The sequence below is a fragment of the Carassius carassius genome, chromosome 6, assembly GCF_963082965.1.
Source record: "Carassius carassius chromosome 6, fCarCar2.1, whole genome shotgun sequence".
NCBI lineage: Eukaryota > Metazoa > Chordata > Actinopteri > Cypriniformes > Cyprinidae > Carassius > Carassius carassius.
Window position 1 is genome coordinate 15,038,756 of NC_081760.1, and position 16,301 is coordinate 15,055,056.

The 16,301-nt window shown below is 35.0% G+C and overlaps 1 protein-coding gene across 1 annotated transcript; it reads right to left on the reverse strand.

The window, feature by feature from the left end:
* Window positions 1–952: 952 nt before the first annotated feature.
* Window positions 953–11,916, reverse strand: LOC132142138 (T-cell surface antigen CD2-like). Its single transcript, XM_059551764.1, has 6 exons — window positions 11,839–11,916; window positions 11,559–11,571; window positions 7,054–7,329; window positions 6,641–6,883; window positions 2,279–2,416; window positions 953–1,919 (listed from the first exon to the last, which is right to left on the reverse strand). Exons 1-6 carry the CDS (start codon window positions 11,914–11,916, stop codon window positions 1,654–1,656), a joined length of 1,014 nt encoding a protein of 337 aa, XP_059407747.1. The 3' UTR covers window positions 953–1,653.
* Between the last annotated feature and the right edge of the window lie 4,385 nt (window positions 11,917–16,301).

Consider the following 16,301-nt stretch of genomic DNA (forward strand, 5'->3'; position numbering starts at 1 on the left):
TGATAAGCTGGTGGTTCCTTTAAACATTTCCGATGTGGTCTGTGCATATTTCCAGCATGTTTCTGTATTTAGTAGTATTTGCAGCGCATGTGTTGTCAAACCGATGACGTTTTCTGAATTTGCTGGTGTTTTTTTTTTTGTTTGCATTAGCAGCACGTTCAGCTGCATCCTGCTGTATAATGCGGTCTCAGCCACCATGTATAGAGCAAGATATTGACATACAAACATAACAATTGTTTGTGTATAATAATTACAATATTATAATATTATTATAATATTACACACATACATATTTCTGCATGCATGCATGCATGCAAGATAATATATTTTTATTGATTGCTTATGCTTTAGAAAAAAAAATCTGTTTACCACACGACTGGCCCCTAAAATAACATTATTGCTCATTTCTATTATTCATTTTTTACCAGCTAGGGCAAGCTATGGATCAGTATTCACTGTATGAATAGGATTATTAATCTTTCAAAATAATTAGGAAAATAAGTTTTGTCTTAAGTGTGTTTTGTTCAGCCTTTATCTTCAGAGGCCATATCATCTCCCACACACAGAAAGACAACAAACAATACAGGAAAAAATGGGTGACAGTGATGTTCCGGACATGTCAGTGGGTGAAATGAGACACAGTTAACCACATCCCTGAGGCTTTCACATATGCTTGCTAGTTGTGTTTATTTTAAGTGTAAAAAAGTCACCACAGAGCACAATAAATGAAAACGTTTTGCATTACAGAAGCATGATTTGCAATTGTCAGAGTATTGTCAAAAATAGTTTAAAATATATTCTGAGAAGACATATTAATGGGAAATTAATGTAAAAGTATAAAATGAAAACTTTGCAATCTAAAATAAAAAAATATATATTTTAAATTTCATAATTTATATTATATTTTAAACAATAAAGATTGATAGGTGCACAAACAATCATATACAAATGTCACTATTATTTTCTCATACACACAACACACACAAAAATGTAATCTCATCTTGTATTATGAGCTGTTCCATTATTCAACTGTATTTAAAAAGTCTTGTGATCCTAATAATTGCACAGCAAATGTGATTCTATGCATATGTTGATTTGTGTTTTATTACTGATACATTTGCTTTCTCTTTTTGCTTGCAAAATCGATGTTCAGTTGTTGTGGCTTCAAGCTACACTTAATATAATAATATCTTGACTTTGTCTTCCCTTTATTTACAAATATGACGTAAGCACGCATGGAGGAATTATGAAAGTATGCTTTTTCACGGGACAACTCTAAAATATAAATAATTATTAGAGGTTACTGAAGATGTACTAGCTCATTATGTAAATGTTGTTTTCAAACAAAAAAGTATAGCACACAAGTCATAAGGACTATTGTTTAGAGAGCTTGTGAATATAAACCTCCATCTACTTTCCTTGTATGAACAAGAACCGCTTTGAAATTTTGCCTAAGATCTCCTTCGGTGTTTGACAACAATAATGAAAATAATGCAAGTTTTTGGAAGAAAATGAGGGTGAGTACATGATCAAATTAAATTTTTACCATGCTATTTGACACTCTTACCACCACAGTATGGCTTATGAAATTCATTCAGTTTAGCCCCAAAGTTACTGTCTTTCAGTGAGCATACAAGCATCTCATTCCATTGGTCAGTACGGCTCTTCATTTCTCTTGCGGTGTTGTTTATTTCTAGGGTTAGGTAAGGGAGGAGGATATTCCTCATCGTCCTTAGGTGGTGGTGGAGGTCTAGCGCGGATCTGGGCTTTGTGTTGAGTCTGGGTTTGTGTTGGGGGTTGTGGAGATGTGTCTTCTTGCGGGATGGGGGGTGCCGGTTGCCCCCTAGCAGTGTGTTTGGATCTGGTTGTACCGTTAGGAGCTTCATCTTGAAAAACCCTCAGCCTGAGCTCATCTTCATCTGGAAGATAGCAAAGTTAAAATTGTAATTGTTTTCATATGTCGAAACTGGTGCATGATCTAGACTGTAAAGTTATTTTATTATTTATTTATTTATTTTTGATGGCCAATGCCACTATTTAATTTAAAGATAGTAAATAACACATGCTAAGCAAACTCTGTAACCAACGGTGCATTTAGTATTTCTGGTAAGTTTGTTTTTAGTTCAGTTGTATTTTCTCAAATAAAACCCATGTACTAATTCTACATACAGCATACAATGAATATAAGCATCAGCCTTAGTGAAATGTTGCAATATAACCATAACTACAATACAAACACTCATTGCATAATTTCTGAGGCAGTGAAGATGTCTCTTACCTTGTTGGTGCTTTTGTTGGCTAAAGCTTCGCCACACACAGATGACTAGAAAACATGATAGCAGCAGCAGAAGGGCTCCTCCACCTGATAAAATGCTCACCGTGATCCAGAAATCTAATCCAAAGAGTTCACGAGCACCTTTACCAGCAGAACCCGTGAGACAAAAACAAATAGCATGAAATCAGGAACAAAAATGTGGATCATTAAAAACATCTATTTTAAGCTAAAATCATAAAAATTGCATTATGCATAATACTGTACTGGCCAGTGTTATATCAAGAGACAGCCCTTGGAATGCACAGTAAGTCAATCTTTTGGGCATAGCTGATTGAATTTGGTCCTAATTATCTTAAAAACATTTCGATTTTTTAAAGCTTCAGGTCTACGGTATTACTCAGTATGGCAAATATTCTGGGGTATTCAGAAGGCAGGCCTTCATTTGATACAGGAACTATTTAAGCCGTTCGTGCCAGACTGGGGAGAGAGGTGTTGTAATAATATAAAATATGTGAAAAATAATGTACAACCTGTCTAGTACACCCCCAAAAGCTTTGTAAAAGGGCCAAATGACAAGTTGTATATTTTAATTGTTTCACCAAGCTCAATCCTTGGATCCCTGTGCTTTAAAGACTTGTCGGTTAGTGGTGGAAATTGATTTCTTTCAAGAGATTTGTTCATTTTCAGTTCGTTCACCAAAATGATTCGTTCAGATTCATTCACTGATTCGTTCAGTGACCATTTCTTCATATTACATAAATATTCCAGCAGGTGGCGAAAAAGAGTGTTTTATATGTTATATCTTCAGTCAAAGAACATATTCACTTGTTACTAAAACTGATTTGACTTTATTAAAAATCTGTGCATAATCTAGTCATTAAATAAAGTCTAAATAAGTTGTTCAGATGACCAAAGCACAAGTCTCTCGATCTCGTTCAGACTCTAAAGAAACTCGTTCAGCGTATTCGTAGACTGCATTCAACAAATCACATACTCCGTCACATTTCAAACTTGAAGGCTATTGGCTCAAGGTTTAGTCATTCTTTGACAGGAATAAATAATCCACAGAGCTACCCGGTTCACCGAGCTACTCTGGAGGGAGAAATTTCAGTGAAGGAGAAATATAAGTCAATGGATTTTGTCAAAAAGAACAATTTGTTCACCTAAAAGATTTGTTCAAAAAGAATTATTAGTTCACAAACAAAACATCCATGTGGCTGGTTAAACGTTTTATTCGTGTGCTGTTCTAACATGTGCTTAGTCAGAGCGCGTTACACCCGAAGCGTCCATACACTAAAAGGCCAAACATCACTTGATTACTTTGTTATCTTATTATCGTCTGGTTGTACTAATACTGTCAAAAACATACAAGGTATACATATAAACAGTTAATTATGTCTTAAGTGAAACTAAACAGTTGAGAGAAAAACAGACACGTGCAGTTCTTAAAGTGGCAGTAGCCTACTAAACATGCTGCCACTTGTCATTAAAGAGATAGTTCACCCAAAACAATTATTCTGTCATTATTTACTCAGTCATGTAGTACAAAACATGTAATAATTTTTATTTGTTCTTGTGATAAACACAAAAGAAGATATTTTGAAGAATGTATGTAACCAAAAAGTTGCTTGTCCCCACTGACATTAAAGGAGCATTGCGTAGGTTCTGAAATTTCTAACCGTTACTGACACCAGTGGCTGTTAGAGGAACTGCAGCCAGTCTCATGCTCGTTCTCAGTGCGCACGCTCTTTTTTTTTTTTACTTACGAGAAGTGTCCGTGGGTGTCTGAATTGTGCTGGAGGCTGGTCGCTTCTTTCCATCCGCAGAGTCCATTTGAAAACACTATTGCCGCTGCTTACTATAATGGCTGGCGTGCCGTACGGTTGTAAACCCAAGTAGACGAGAACGCGCATGACGTCACATTTTGTGAATTTTCGCGCCAATTCGGGCCCGACTCCTCCACACACAATTGAGCAGAGGTGGGTAGACTACCCAAAAACTGTACTCAAGTAAAAGTAAAAGTACTTCTAGAAATATTTACTCAAGTAAAAGTAAAAGTACTAGTCTTGAATAGTTACTTGAGTAAGAGTAAAAGAGTATCGGATAAAAAATCTACTCAAGTAGTTAATTACTAGTTACTTTGGGTCATATATACTGAGCATATTTTTATTTAGATATATAGATAAAATGTATGTAATGTATGTGTGCGTGTATAAATGTATATATTTCATCAGCCTTTACTCCAATTTATGTAATTTATTATAAAACCATGTCTGTTTACTTAAGTAACAGATATAGGTGTCATGCCATAACATATTTTTAATACGACTGACTTTATATTAAATGTGAATTTAACATTGAAAGTTAATGTGATATAAATATTGCTACTAATCTTTCATTGTTCAGAAAGAGAGCAAATAACATTTACATTATTAAAGATCATTTTCACTGACAGTCTAGATTTCAATCACTCTCAGAAACTCCCATTAAAATCACTGAAACTGTTAACACTGTGAAATCAGTATCTTAATTAAAGATTCGTACACACATCTGCACTTTGTTGTTTCTGACGAGAGAATTCGCCAGAAAGAGGTATTCAGTCAGGAGCGAGTGAAGGAAGCACCGGCATTTTAGCGATGACTCATCGGAACACCTCTGATTGGCAAATGCTTTAATAAGCTCAAAAGAATCATGTGTGATTGGTTATAATGCGCAGTGCTGTAAAAACGCATCTATCTCTGGCTCAGCGCCAGCAAGCAATCACAGATCTGAATTTAGCAGCTGATGATATGACTTGCTGATCGTACTCGCTGCGGTGTGACTGTATTAAAATTAATAAAATCTTAATCGGCTATTTTTTGTCTTTTGGAAGCTGCATTCAACTTGACTCCCCTCTGTTATAAGCCACACACGTACAACAAACTAATGTCACAGTGGTATCGTGTACTGTAATCGAATGTAGCCCAAGTTATTACCTGTTGAACAGTAGACAGCACACGCGGTGTTCATCTAATAAGGATCTCCATCGCTAGCAAATAATAGCCTTTGCAGATCGTTCATTGCCCAGAGAAAAGTAGACGGCGCGTTTGGAATAAACTGAAGCATTCATAACATTTATTGCATTAAGATAAAGTAACGAGAGGAGCCTCGCCCACAGTAACGAAGTAAAAGTACAGATATTTCCCCCAATATTTACTCAAGTAAGAGTATAAAGTACCCATCTTTAAATTTACTCCGAAAAGTATTAGTTACCCCAAAAAATTACTCAAGTAAATGTAACGAAGTAAATGTAACTCGTTACTACCCACCTCTGCAATTGAGCCTACAGGCTGATAGAGGCAACCGTGGTGGACAGTCGAGGTGTCTTTCTTTTTTTTTACATCATGGTTGGCTCATACATGTACAAATGAAAACTCTATCTTAAAGATTTTTTTAAGTAAAAACTTCCACATAGCTCCTTTAATAGTAGGTAAAAATATATATGTGGGGACCAGCAACTTTTTAGTTTTCCACATTCTCCAAAATAACATTGTATTTTCAACAGAAGAAAGAAACTCGTTCAGGTTTAAAACAACTTGAGTGAGTAAACGATGACACAGTTTTAATTTTTGGTTGAACTATTCCTTTAATGTGAATAAAATAAAACACAAAGAGAAAAATACTTCACTGCTCTTGACTGAAGAACATTAATACAGTTGCTAAAGTTCAGCAGTAATAAAATAACTTGAAATTTTCAACAACTTTTCACTTCATATCTTTTTCACCAAATAGTATTGATAACAGTATCGGTAAGTATCAGTAATAAGTATCAGTATCGAGAAGCAGTAGCGGTAGCGGGATAAATAAAATGTAAACAATACCCACCACTAATGGTAAGATATCATAATGGCAAATGTTAAGTAGTGATAGCTAATTGCAATCATTTTTATGTTTAAAATGTTTGACTGGTAGAATGTTTTTCCATGTTTTGAGATGCCTTCAGTTATTAAACATTTTAAAATGGTTCTGCACGGCCAATGTGTTGTTAGAAAATACTTTTGTTTTATTGTTATTGTTTCATGATTGTACATCAACATAATAATAATAATAATAATAATAAACAAAAAGGCCAGACCAACAACCAGTGTGTATTTCATGAAACAAAAGTGGAATCATTAAAAGACATTCAATTATTGGATAGACCATTAATTCTGTCAGAGCAGGACATCTTAATTTATAAGATCTGATCTGTTCAAAACCCTGAAAAGTCATGATTTAGATGTCTTGGCATTAAAAAATTAATAATAATAAAGTTTAAATATTTTAATTATAATACAAAATCAATACATTTAGCTATGAGGACGATGTGAAATTAAAATGACTTACATAATGATGTAATACTCTCACTTTGTTCTTCCCTGATAGGATTTTTTGCATGGCATGAGTACAGTTTACTCTCCTGTATTTGAGCAGGTGTCAAGAACAGTTGCTTTTCACTTGCATCATTGATGATTTGTTTTTCATTATACCAGGATATAGTCAGATCCTCACTGTATGGAATTTCACATATTAGGTATGAACTTCCATTATGATGGCAGACAAGCCTCACAGTAGGTTTGGGGAACTTTTCTGTGACAAAGACATGGTGGTTAGTTCCTACTACAGTAAATACTAATATATATATATATATATATATATATATATATATATATATATATATATATACAATTTGTAAATACTAGCCATATTAAGAATTTATTTGCATTGTGTTGGACAGGTACAAACATTTATAGTCTTACCATAAACTTTAATTTCCACTTGGCCACTAGTCTCTGTACCGTCACTAGCATAAACAGTGTATTTATATTTGCCGGTGCTGTTCAGAGTAACACTTTTTAATGTTAATGATCCATTTTCTTCTATTGTTCCATTTAGAGAATTCACCTTGATCCTTCCATTTTTCCTGCTAATCAAGTCACCACTAGAGAGATGGGTCCATATTATCTCATTAGGTATGTTTTGTGCTGGCAGCTTAATGGTGCAGGACGTTCCCTGTTCGCATGGCTTTGTTGAGACTGCAATAAATTAAATCATATTAGCATTTAATACAATTCATGGATTTTGGTTTACTATGGGCAATAAACATATGCTTCTCAGGGTGGGTTTCTGTTTAAATCAGCTCTTCTTAAACAAAAGCCAATATTAGAAAAATATTAGACAGAACTGTTGAACAGTTCAATGTATTTTATTCCCACCATTACTGAATGTCACAAAAATGATTCGGTGGGATCACATGGCCCTTCGGCAGCAATGCATGTATAGTCCTTTGCTCTGCTCACTTTGTCAGAATTAAATTCATCCTGTCAAGTATATTTGAACCACTCCTTACCTAGCCCACTATGAGTACCCCAACAGTCAAGGACGTTCAGAAAAGAAGAGCGATTGAGAGGGCTGTGGCGGAGCCGGGATATTTTTATAGGGGTGGCATAAAAATCTTCATTATTTCAATATAAAAATGTGATTGACTACAAAGTATTGGACTGTTTTAGTGCCTTAAACTCAACTGAATACAATAAATTTCTGCTAAATCATAATTGAGATATTTGTGAATTAGATCAAGTAATACTGAGTGAATATAACAATTTGTGTATTATTCCCCACCTCCAGGTATTTTAATAAAGGGGCTCACTTTAGCTGTAACCCCCAACCCCCAAAAGTTTGTCTTCATTGCTTACTCATTGATGAGACATGCAGATAGTCATAAGAATTGGTTGACAAAAAAATTAATAAAGTCAACACCACATAAATGTCAGATTGTAAAATTAATTATTTTATGCATCTAAATGGTTTAATTTTCGTTTGTAAAAACAATAAAAGAATAATAAATAAAATTAGCGCATGTTTTCAAGTATAAGTGTTCTGTGTTCATATTTACTTGTGCATTAAATTAGGCTACAATAAACAAATAAATAACATCAGCTTGCACCTTATATTGTGATCTCGAATTGCAGAATAGTTTAGTAGCTGCATGCATGCATGAGACGTTTTTTAATGTGATGCTATACATATATGAATGCACTAATAGCCTTTATGATAATTTTATGGCTTAACTGATGCCAGAACTACATTGTGTGCTCATAGTTTGTTGTTAGCTTTATTTTTGATGAAGCGATCCAGAGCATGCACCTTATTTTCACGTAAATTTGAAGAGTTTGCACTGTGAGCATGGAAAAGCAGCTGTTAGGAGAGGAAAGTTTGCTTTACTGACATATAGCCTACAACATCTCATTAGACCGCAGTTCACTGTTATTCTGCAGAAGCTCATTTGGCACATGTTAGCCTACTTTCTGCTCTCGTTTGACTTGCGCTTGGCGCTGAGGCGAAGTTGAAGTATGCATCTGAAAAGTCTCCCGTTTGATGTGGTCATAAAGAGACATGGTGGTTCCACACCTTAATAAAAGCATTTCTTTTCCACATGAAACTATATGTGGGCAGCTCTGCAATGTTTTTGTTTCAGTGAACTTTACATTTCTATGATTAAGACTCTACCACTCACCTGGATATCAGTCTTAACTGGTAACATCATTAACTCTGCTATCCCCTCATTCATTCCTATTAAAGATTCTTTCATCCATTTGGGTATAACCAAATAATTGCCAGAAACAATTTTAACGATATATTAGTCAAGATCAAGAGTGATACTCAAAGATGGAATGATCTTGAAGTCTCCAAGGTAAAATCTCCACCATCAAAATGAATTTGTCACCTGAGCTCTATTTTCTTTTTTCTATATTCTGCCGCTATCCCCTCCTCTAGGTTTTTAGTTTATCTGGAATGGTAAGCGACCCAAAACTTTCAGGAGGATTGGCTCTTCCAAATTTTGAATTATATTATTTGTCATTTCAACTCAAGGCTCTTCATGGGTCGATCCTCAATCTAAAGCTTCATGGAGACTAATCAAAGCTGACAAGGTTAAACCACATAGGCTCCAAGGTATCCTATATGCTGGCACAGGAAATAAAAATTATAAATATAAATTTGGCCCGGATGTGGCCAATTCTATCAGGATCTGGATGTAACATCAGACTGGAGGACCATTCAAATTTTGTAATAACACACCGTTATGGCAAAAACTTAAATTATTTATGTGGAAATCGGCCATTTGTCCAGCCTTCTTGATCTAAATTGGGCATAAACACGTGCGGTGACTTATTTGATAACCAAGGACTCAGCTCATTTCAAGAATTAAGAACCAAGTTTTGTTTGCCAACATCATCATATTCTGTCTTTATTCAATTATGCTCTGCTCTCAAGGCATATGGAGTACACACTGCAAAGCCTCTTTCAATAAACATATATGGAAGTGTGAATAAACACATTTACTGGTCGACTGTGAGTGGTCTAATCTAATCGTAACCTCTAAAAACTTGGCTCATCGTCTTATCGATTTCAAAGTCATAGAGCATACATAACTCATTACAAGAGGTTTAAAATAAAACCGCAATAGACCTTTAACTGTCATATCTGTAACACTACCATCAGGTACTTTTCTCCACATGTTTTGGGAATGTCCAATTGTTGTCAACCTATGGACTTGTGTGAATTCTGTTTTGTCCTTTTTACCTCAAACTGATTACACGTCTAATCCAGGTTTATGTCTTCTTAATGACAATTCTTACTCCTGTATAAGTTCATTAAAGAAGAGAATGCTGTTTGCTGGTTTTAAAGCTGCAAAGAAGACAATAATACAAAACTGGTTTACTCTGCACATGTGTGAAGAAACATTTTGGATTCATAGCCTCCTTAAGATAGTAACCTGAGAATGTACAACAGGTTTTTTAAACTTGATGTTTGAAACCATCAGATCCGTGCGTGATTAAATACGCATTTGTTAAAAAAACAACAACAAAAAAAAACTTTTATAAGACTCGAAACCTTGTAGTTACTGAGATGGACTTCTTCATGAGACAACTAAAAATAACTACTAAAAAAAGCGGTTTTCACAGCGATGCTGTGAAGTAATTTTTGATGTACACAAAAGTGAATTTAGATGTTCTATAAGTACAGTTTTAAGTTAGCTGACAAAACATGATTTACAGTCATTTATAAGCTATCATATTGAGCTGATATTAAATAAAGCAATATGCATGAGAACATGCATTCTTATTTTTAACTTTTATAACTTTTTTATAACTTATTATAACTTTTGATCTCAACAACAAAATATATTAGAGCCAACAGTAAAATCCCTAAAATGAAAGAAAAATAGCCTTTTTACTTGTCTATTAACATAGCTATGCAAAATGAGGTCACAACCTACCAGACAGCACAGCAAAGCCACAGAGGAATAAAAATAAGAGACTGTATTCGCAGCTCATTGCTCTTCTGAAAACGGCAAATGTTCCAGAAACTTTTGACAATCAACTGGAGGAAACTAAGAATTTCCTGTTTGCAATCAGAGCTGGCGGTTATGCAGACTGAACCATGAACTAAAGATGTCAGTTGTGCAGGCGGAGGCAGAAATTGGCACTTGGCATCACAGGTGTGGAATGTGCTGCATTGTCAAGCAGGTGTTTGTGGCTAACAAATATAGAAGGGATCTGACATTCTGTGAACTTGGCCAACTATTTTTTTCTTAATCCTGTGGACAAAAAATTTGCAAGTACTGATTAAAAAAAATAAATAAAAAAATAAAAAAACTTTTAAGCAATTTATGTTTGTAGAAAAAAGTGTGACATTTATAATATATATAATTTTATACTGTATCAGTCTAGGACAGTGTTTCTCAACTGGTGGGTCATGACCTAAAAATGTATTGCAGATCTGTTCGAATTGTCGAATGAAACATCAGTGATCGCATGTCAAACTATATTTTGGTGCAAATTCATCTGTCATTTTGCAAAATGGCAAATTATAAAGTACAGTATTTAGATCAGTTTGTATATATATATATATATATATATATATATATATATATATATGTGTGTGTGTGTGTGTGTGTGTGTGTAGCTATATCACACTTTTCATGTAAGCCTGTGTCATGCTATTGATATTGGTGGACATTCTGAAAGACAAAAATCAATATATCAGTAGGCCTAGCTTTATTTGTTTAATAAAAACCTTGTCATTTATAGACCCGTGACCTTGTGTTGTAGCGTTTTTTTTTTTTTTGGTAGGTTTTTTTTTTTTTTTTTGCATAAACAATTGGCATATCATATTTAAATATCATACAATACTGCCATCTTCTGGACAACTTTCCCTTTGAAATGCCCATTTATTTACACACTGAACTGACACATTTTACTCTCTATAATCACCTAAAAAGTGATATTAGAGTTATATTAGAGTGATATAGAGAGTTATTTTAGACATTAATTTCTAAAAATCTGAAGCAATATATAGATTATTTAAAAACTGTTTAAAAAAATGTTTATGCATTTTACCTTATTTTGTCACTCAGAAGTATTTAAACAATTTTTGTACATGTGCAAGAGTTCAGATTCATTAGCCACCAAATGTAAATAACTAGAATAATAGTTGGGTATGTAAGTGCAGTAAAGGGTAAAACTATTTGCACAACTAACCAGTGCTGTGCCGGGGGTCTGATGATCAAGAAGGCTCCTGCAGAAGCCTATGACCTGGCCACTTGATCCAGGAATCATGAAGCCGGAACCAGGGTTATCATAATGTATATATATATATATATATAGAGAGAGAGAGAGAGAGAGAGAGAGAGAGAGAGAATGGATCATACTCACCCACCAAAACCGCTCAAGAGGTGTCCCAAAGAAGCCTCCAGGCCGGACAATCAGAAAGGTGGTTAGTATGAAGCCATAGAACCAACCAAACAGCATAGATCCGGCAGAGGAAACTATTGCAGGTAGTTCCTACCTAACCTCGGTTAGGTGGAGATGATGGTGGTCACAGGGGAATTAGGAAGGGGAAGATAAGGCAGATGTTAAACCCCCCCGAAGGAAATGAGTAGATAAGTTGAAGAAACCAATATAGCCTAATGGATTGGTTGGAGCTCAGAGGGAAAACACTGAAGAAACACTGTTTGGACTTGAAAGTTCATAACACAATTAACTTACAATTAAATAATAACCTATGTGTATTAAAACTGTTTTTTAACAAACAATTTCTCTACACTCATCAAGCTTCGTAATTCCACTATCTTCATCGAAAAGACAGATGGCGCTGTTTCTTTGCGGTTGAATTTATTCAAGTGCGTTTTCATTGCTTGCCACTTGTCAGAGCTGAAGCTCTTTTGGACTCATGCTGACAGCTGGAGGACACAACAATACAGTTTCTTCCACTGAAATTCGTCATTCATCAGTTTACTGAACAATAACAACTGCATTGTGTTGGTTCAGTCCATGACTGTCTCTGAACTTAAAGGGGTCATATGATGCAATTCAAATTTTTCGTTTCTCTGTGGAGTGTAAACAAGCTCATGGTGCATAAAAAAGATCTGTAAAGTTTCAAAGACTAAAGTCTCAAATCCAAAGAGATAGTAAAGTTTCAAAGACTAAAGTCTCAAATCCAAAGAGATAATCTTTATAAAAATTGAAGACTCACCCACACATCACTATGTGGGAAGATTTGCATAACGCCGCACAGATGTTCACTCAAAGAAAGTAGGCGTACCTTTTATTCTCGTTGTAGTATTATTGTTGCCACCGCCACCATGTTGCATGCACGCTGTGTGTTTGGTTATGAAAGTGAAACTACTTTGTTCGGCCTTCCAAAAGAGGACGGTATCCGTTTCGTCCTGCCTGGAGCTGATCCGTGCTGGTCACTGAGGAAATACATCGACTTTCACTGTGGAGGAAGCGTTGCCGCAAGCTCCTCCATAGAATCCGCCAGCCACGCCGTTCTCAAGGCCGCCGGCCTCTGCTAACTCAAGCCCATCTTTGCACAATCAAGCCAGCCTCCACTCTCTCAAGGCCGTGGTGTGTGTCGCTGTTTCTTTGAGAAAGCGAAACTACTTTGCTTGGCCTTCCAAAACAGGACATGACTAGAAAACATGTTTATATCACGTTTATAATGGGGTTTAATGTTTATGTCTCATCACAATATGTTAAGGGGCATAACATTTCTGTCACACGCTTGAGGTATTCGGCCAATCAGAGCACACCTTGCTTTTCAGACCAATGAGCCTTGTAAAAATCAAACCGTTTCAGAAGGCGGGGGATAGAGGAGACACAGTAATGTACAGTTTGTGGAAAATAATGTGTTTTTTTAAACCTTAAACTGCATTAACACATTTCCAAATACACAAAATAATGTTCTTTTAAGCAGCATCATATGACCCCTTTAAGGATTATGCAACCAACAAATAACTGTCGGGTTTTACTTCACAAATGCAATAATTATAGTCATGACACCTGGATAAACAGGCATTCAGTAAATCTCTAGTTACTAAGTCAAACATAGCCGAGATAAAAAAAATTTAGCTGATAAACTGATGAATACTGGTGATAGTACACTTGTCCAGTTAATTATATTTATGTTTGTGTGTCAGCATATTCATCCATCTGCTGTTTTATTTTATTGCAGAATTACCAGCTTGTGTCATGTGACGAAATGGCCATTCGCAGTTTGCATTATGGAATCATTTTGTGCATGAGAATCATATTATAAAAAAAGAAATAAAAAAAGAAGAAATAAACATGACCAATGACAGCTTCTGTAACATAAATATATATATTTTATATATTCTAAAGTTTGTGTGAATTTTACAATTATGTTATTATTACAATTTTAAAGTTATTTTATCAATGTGAATATATTATAAAATGTAATTTATTGCTGTGGTCAAAACTAAATTTTCAGCATAATTACTCCTGTCTTCAGTGTCAAATGATCCTTCAGAAATCATTCTAAAATGCTGAAGAAACATTTCTGATTATTATCTATGTTGAAAACAGTTGTGCTGCTTCATATTTTTGTGTAAACTGTGATGCGTTAAGTTTTTTGGTATTCTTTGATGAAAAGAACGTTCAGAAGAACTGAAAGTTGTATAAATGAAAGTATTAATTGAGCAGTAATGTATAAATATATTATTTTCATCTATACTGTTTTATTTTCAATTTCTGAAAATTCAGTTGCTGATGGAAAAAAAGCTGTGACAATTTTTCCACATGTAGTTGTTCCATGGAAAGTAATAGCAGCATATGGGTTTGAAACAAAATGAGGGTGAGTCAAATAAATGACAAAATTTTCATTTTTATCAGAACTAATCCTTTAATCGGTGTACAAAAAGGAAAGGAAAAAAAAACAGTTTGGTTCCTCATTTAAACTCGGCTGTCTGTAACGTAATCACATTTCCAGACTCATGTTCCCGTCAGATAAATGTACTGCCTGCCTGCTGTTCACGTGGGAACTGGAGTTTGCACCGGCTCAAAGCTCGAGGTTTGAGTAACAAGTGGAATGTTTCGAAACTCTAAGAACTATTCCATTGTTCACAGCCATGTGAGAAGGAGTCAAGAGGTCAGAGGTCAACCACAGTGGCATGAGGGCGAGTGCTACGGACAAAAGGACAAAGCTAAAGCCATGTCATTTGCCAAGGTCACTGAAAACAGTTTGTTGTAATGCTAAGTTTTAGGAATAATGAGTCTAATATTCTACTTTAAGTGATGCATTTATAATCATGTGATGACGATTTAACAGTAAAGCAAATGTTTTGACGGTTATGATTCATTTAAATTCTGTCTATTTGCAATACCGTTTCAGCTAGACTGAGTTTTCATGATGGTGTGAATTATAACACACAGTTCACACTCCATCCTGAAGGTCCATGAACCCACAGCCATTACACAACTATTAAAAATGAGTTAAAAACAAAGAGGCATAGTATTCCTTCTCATGGGAAAAGAAAATCACAAGTTCACAAGACATTAATTGATGGACTGGAGTTGTGTGGATTACTTGTGAATTATAGTGATGTTACATTTTTCCAAATCTGGTGGAGAAACAAACTCATCTGCTTCTTGGATGGCCTGAGGGTGAGTACATTTACAGCAAATTTGCATTTTTGGGTGAACTTCTTTAAAATCTTAGTTATTTCTTCTAGACATAGACACTGTATATTAAAAATAAACAGTCTTTCCCCAAAGGAATTTTAAAAGAAACAATCCAGACACTGTTGATACTTCAGAGGAATGAACGAGCTATAAAAAAGAGATATATGTGCAATAAAAGTTTCCATGGCTTGAATGAACTTTTTCCATGTACACTTGTGAAAGAACTGCTGAAACATGCTGACTGAGTCATTCACAATCAGACAGTAACATCATTCAAGTCAGCTAAATAGATGCTTAGCTGATTGTTAGTGAAGTGTGTGAGATAAAACTGGAAATTCCGTTGAATTATAGTTTTTTTTTTCAGTCAGGATCTTGTCTGCTTTTCATAAATCAGCACCAATGTGTTTTACATTAGATGCCAACAGCCTGAAGAAAAAAAAACAGACCTTGACATGTCAAGCCTTATTCTAAACTGTTAATATTTTAAGCTAAGGTTAACAGTTTCCCAAAGAAGTTTAAAATCACTCTCACGGACCTTTTCCTGGACTGTGCCCAGCTGGTGGAATGACCTCCCAATCTCAATTCGTACAGTCTTTACTCATTTTCAAGAAACATCTAAAGACTCATCTTTTTCGCCTGCACTTAACCATCTAATACCAGCACTTTTCCTTTTCTTGTCTTTTCATTTAAATGTAAAAAAAATAAAAACCTGGCTATGCGTTCTATACTAGACTAACTGAGACTTGTCATGGCCCTTGTATACTGTTGTTGTTCTCTTGTTGACCTGACTGCTTCTATTGTTCTCATTTGTAAGTCGCTTTGGATAAAAGCGTCTGTTAAATGATAAAATGTAAATGTAAATGTTTCAGAACCATTATAGTGTCAATAGAAGTGAGTCAAAACCACATCAATATAAAACTGTTCTGAAAGCTGATTCAAAAGGCTATAATGGAGGTATATTTCCTAGAAAAGGTTTAGGGCTTTGTATAAGAATCCGTACTGTTCATTCAAGACTGCTTAAT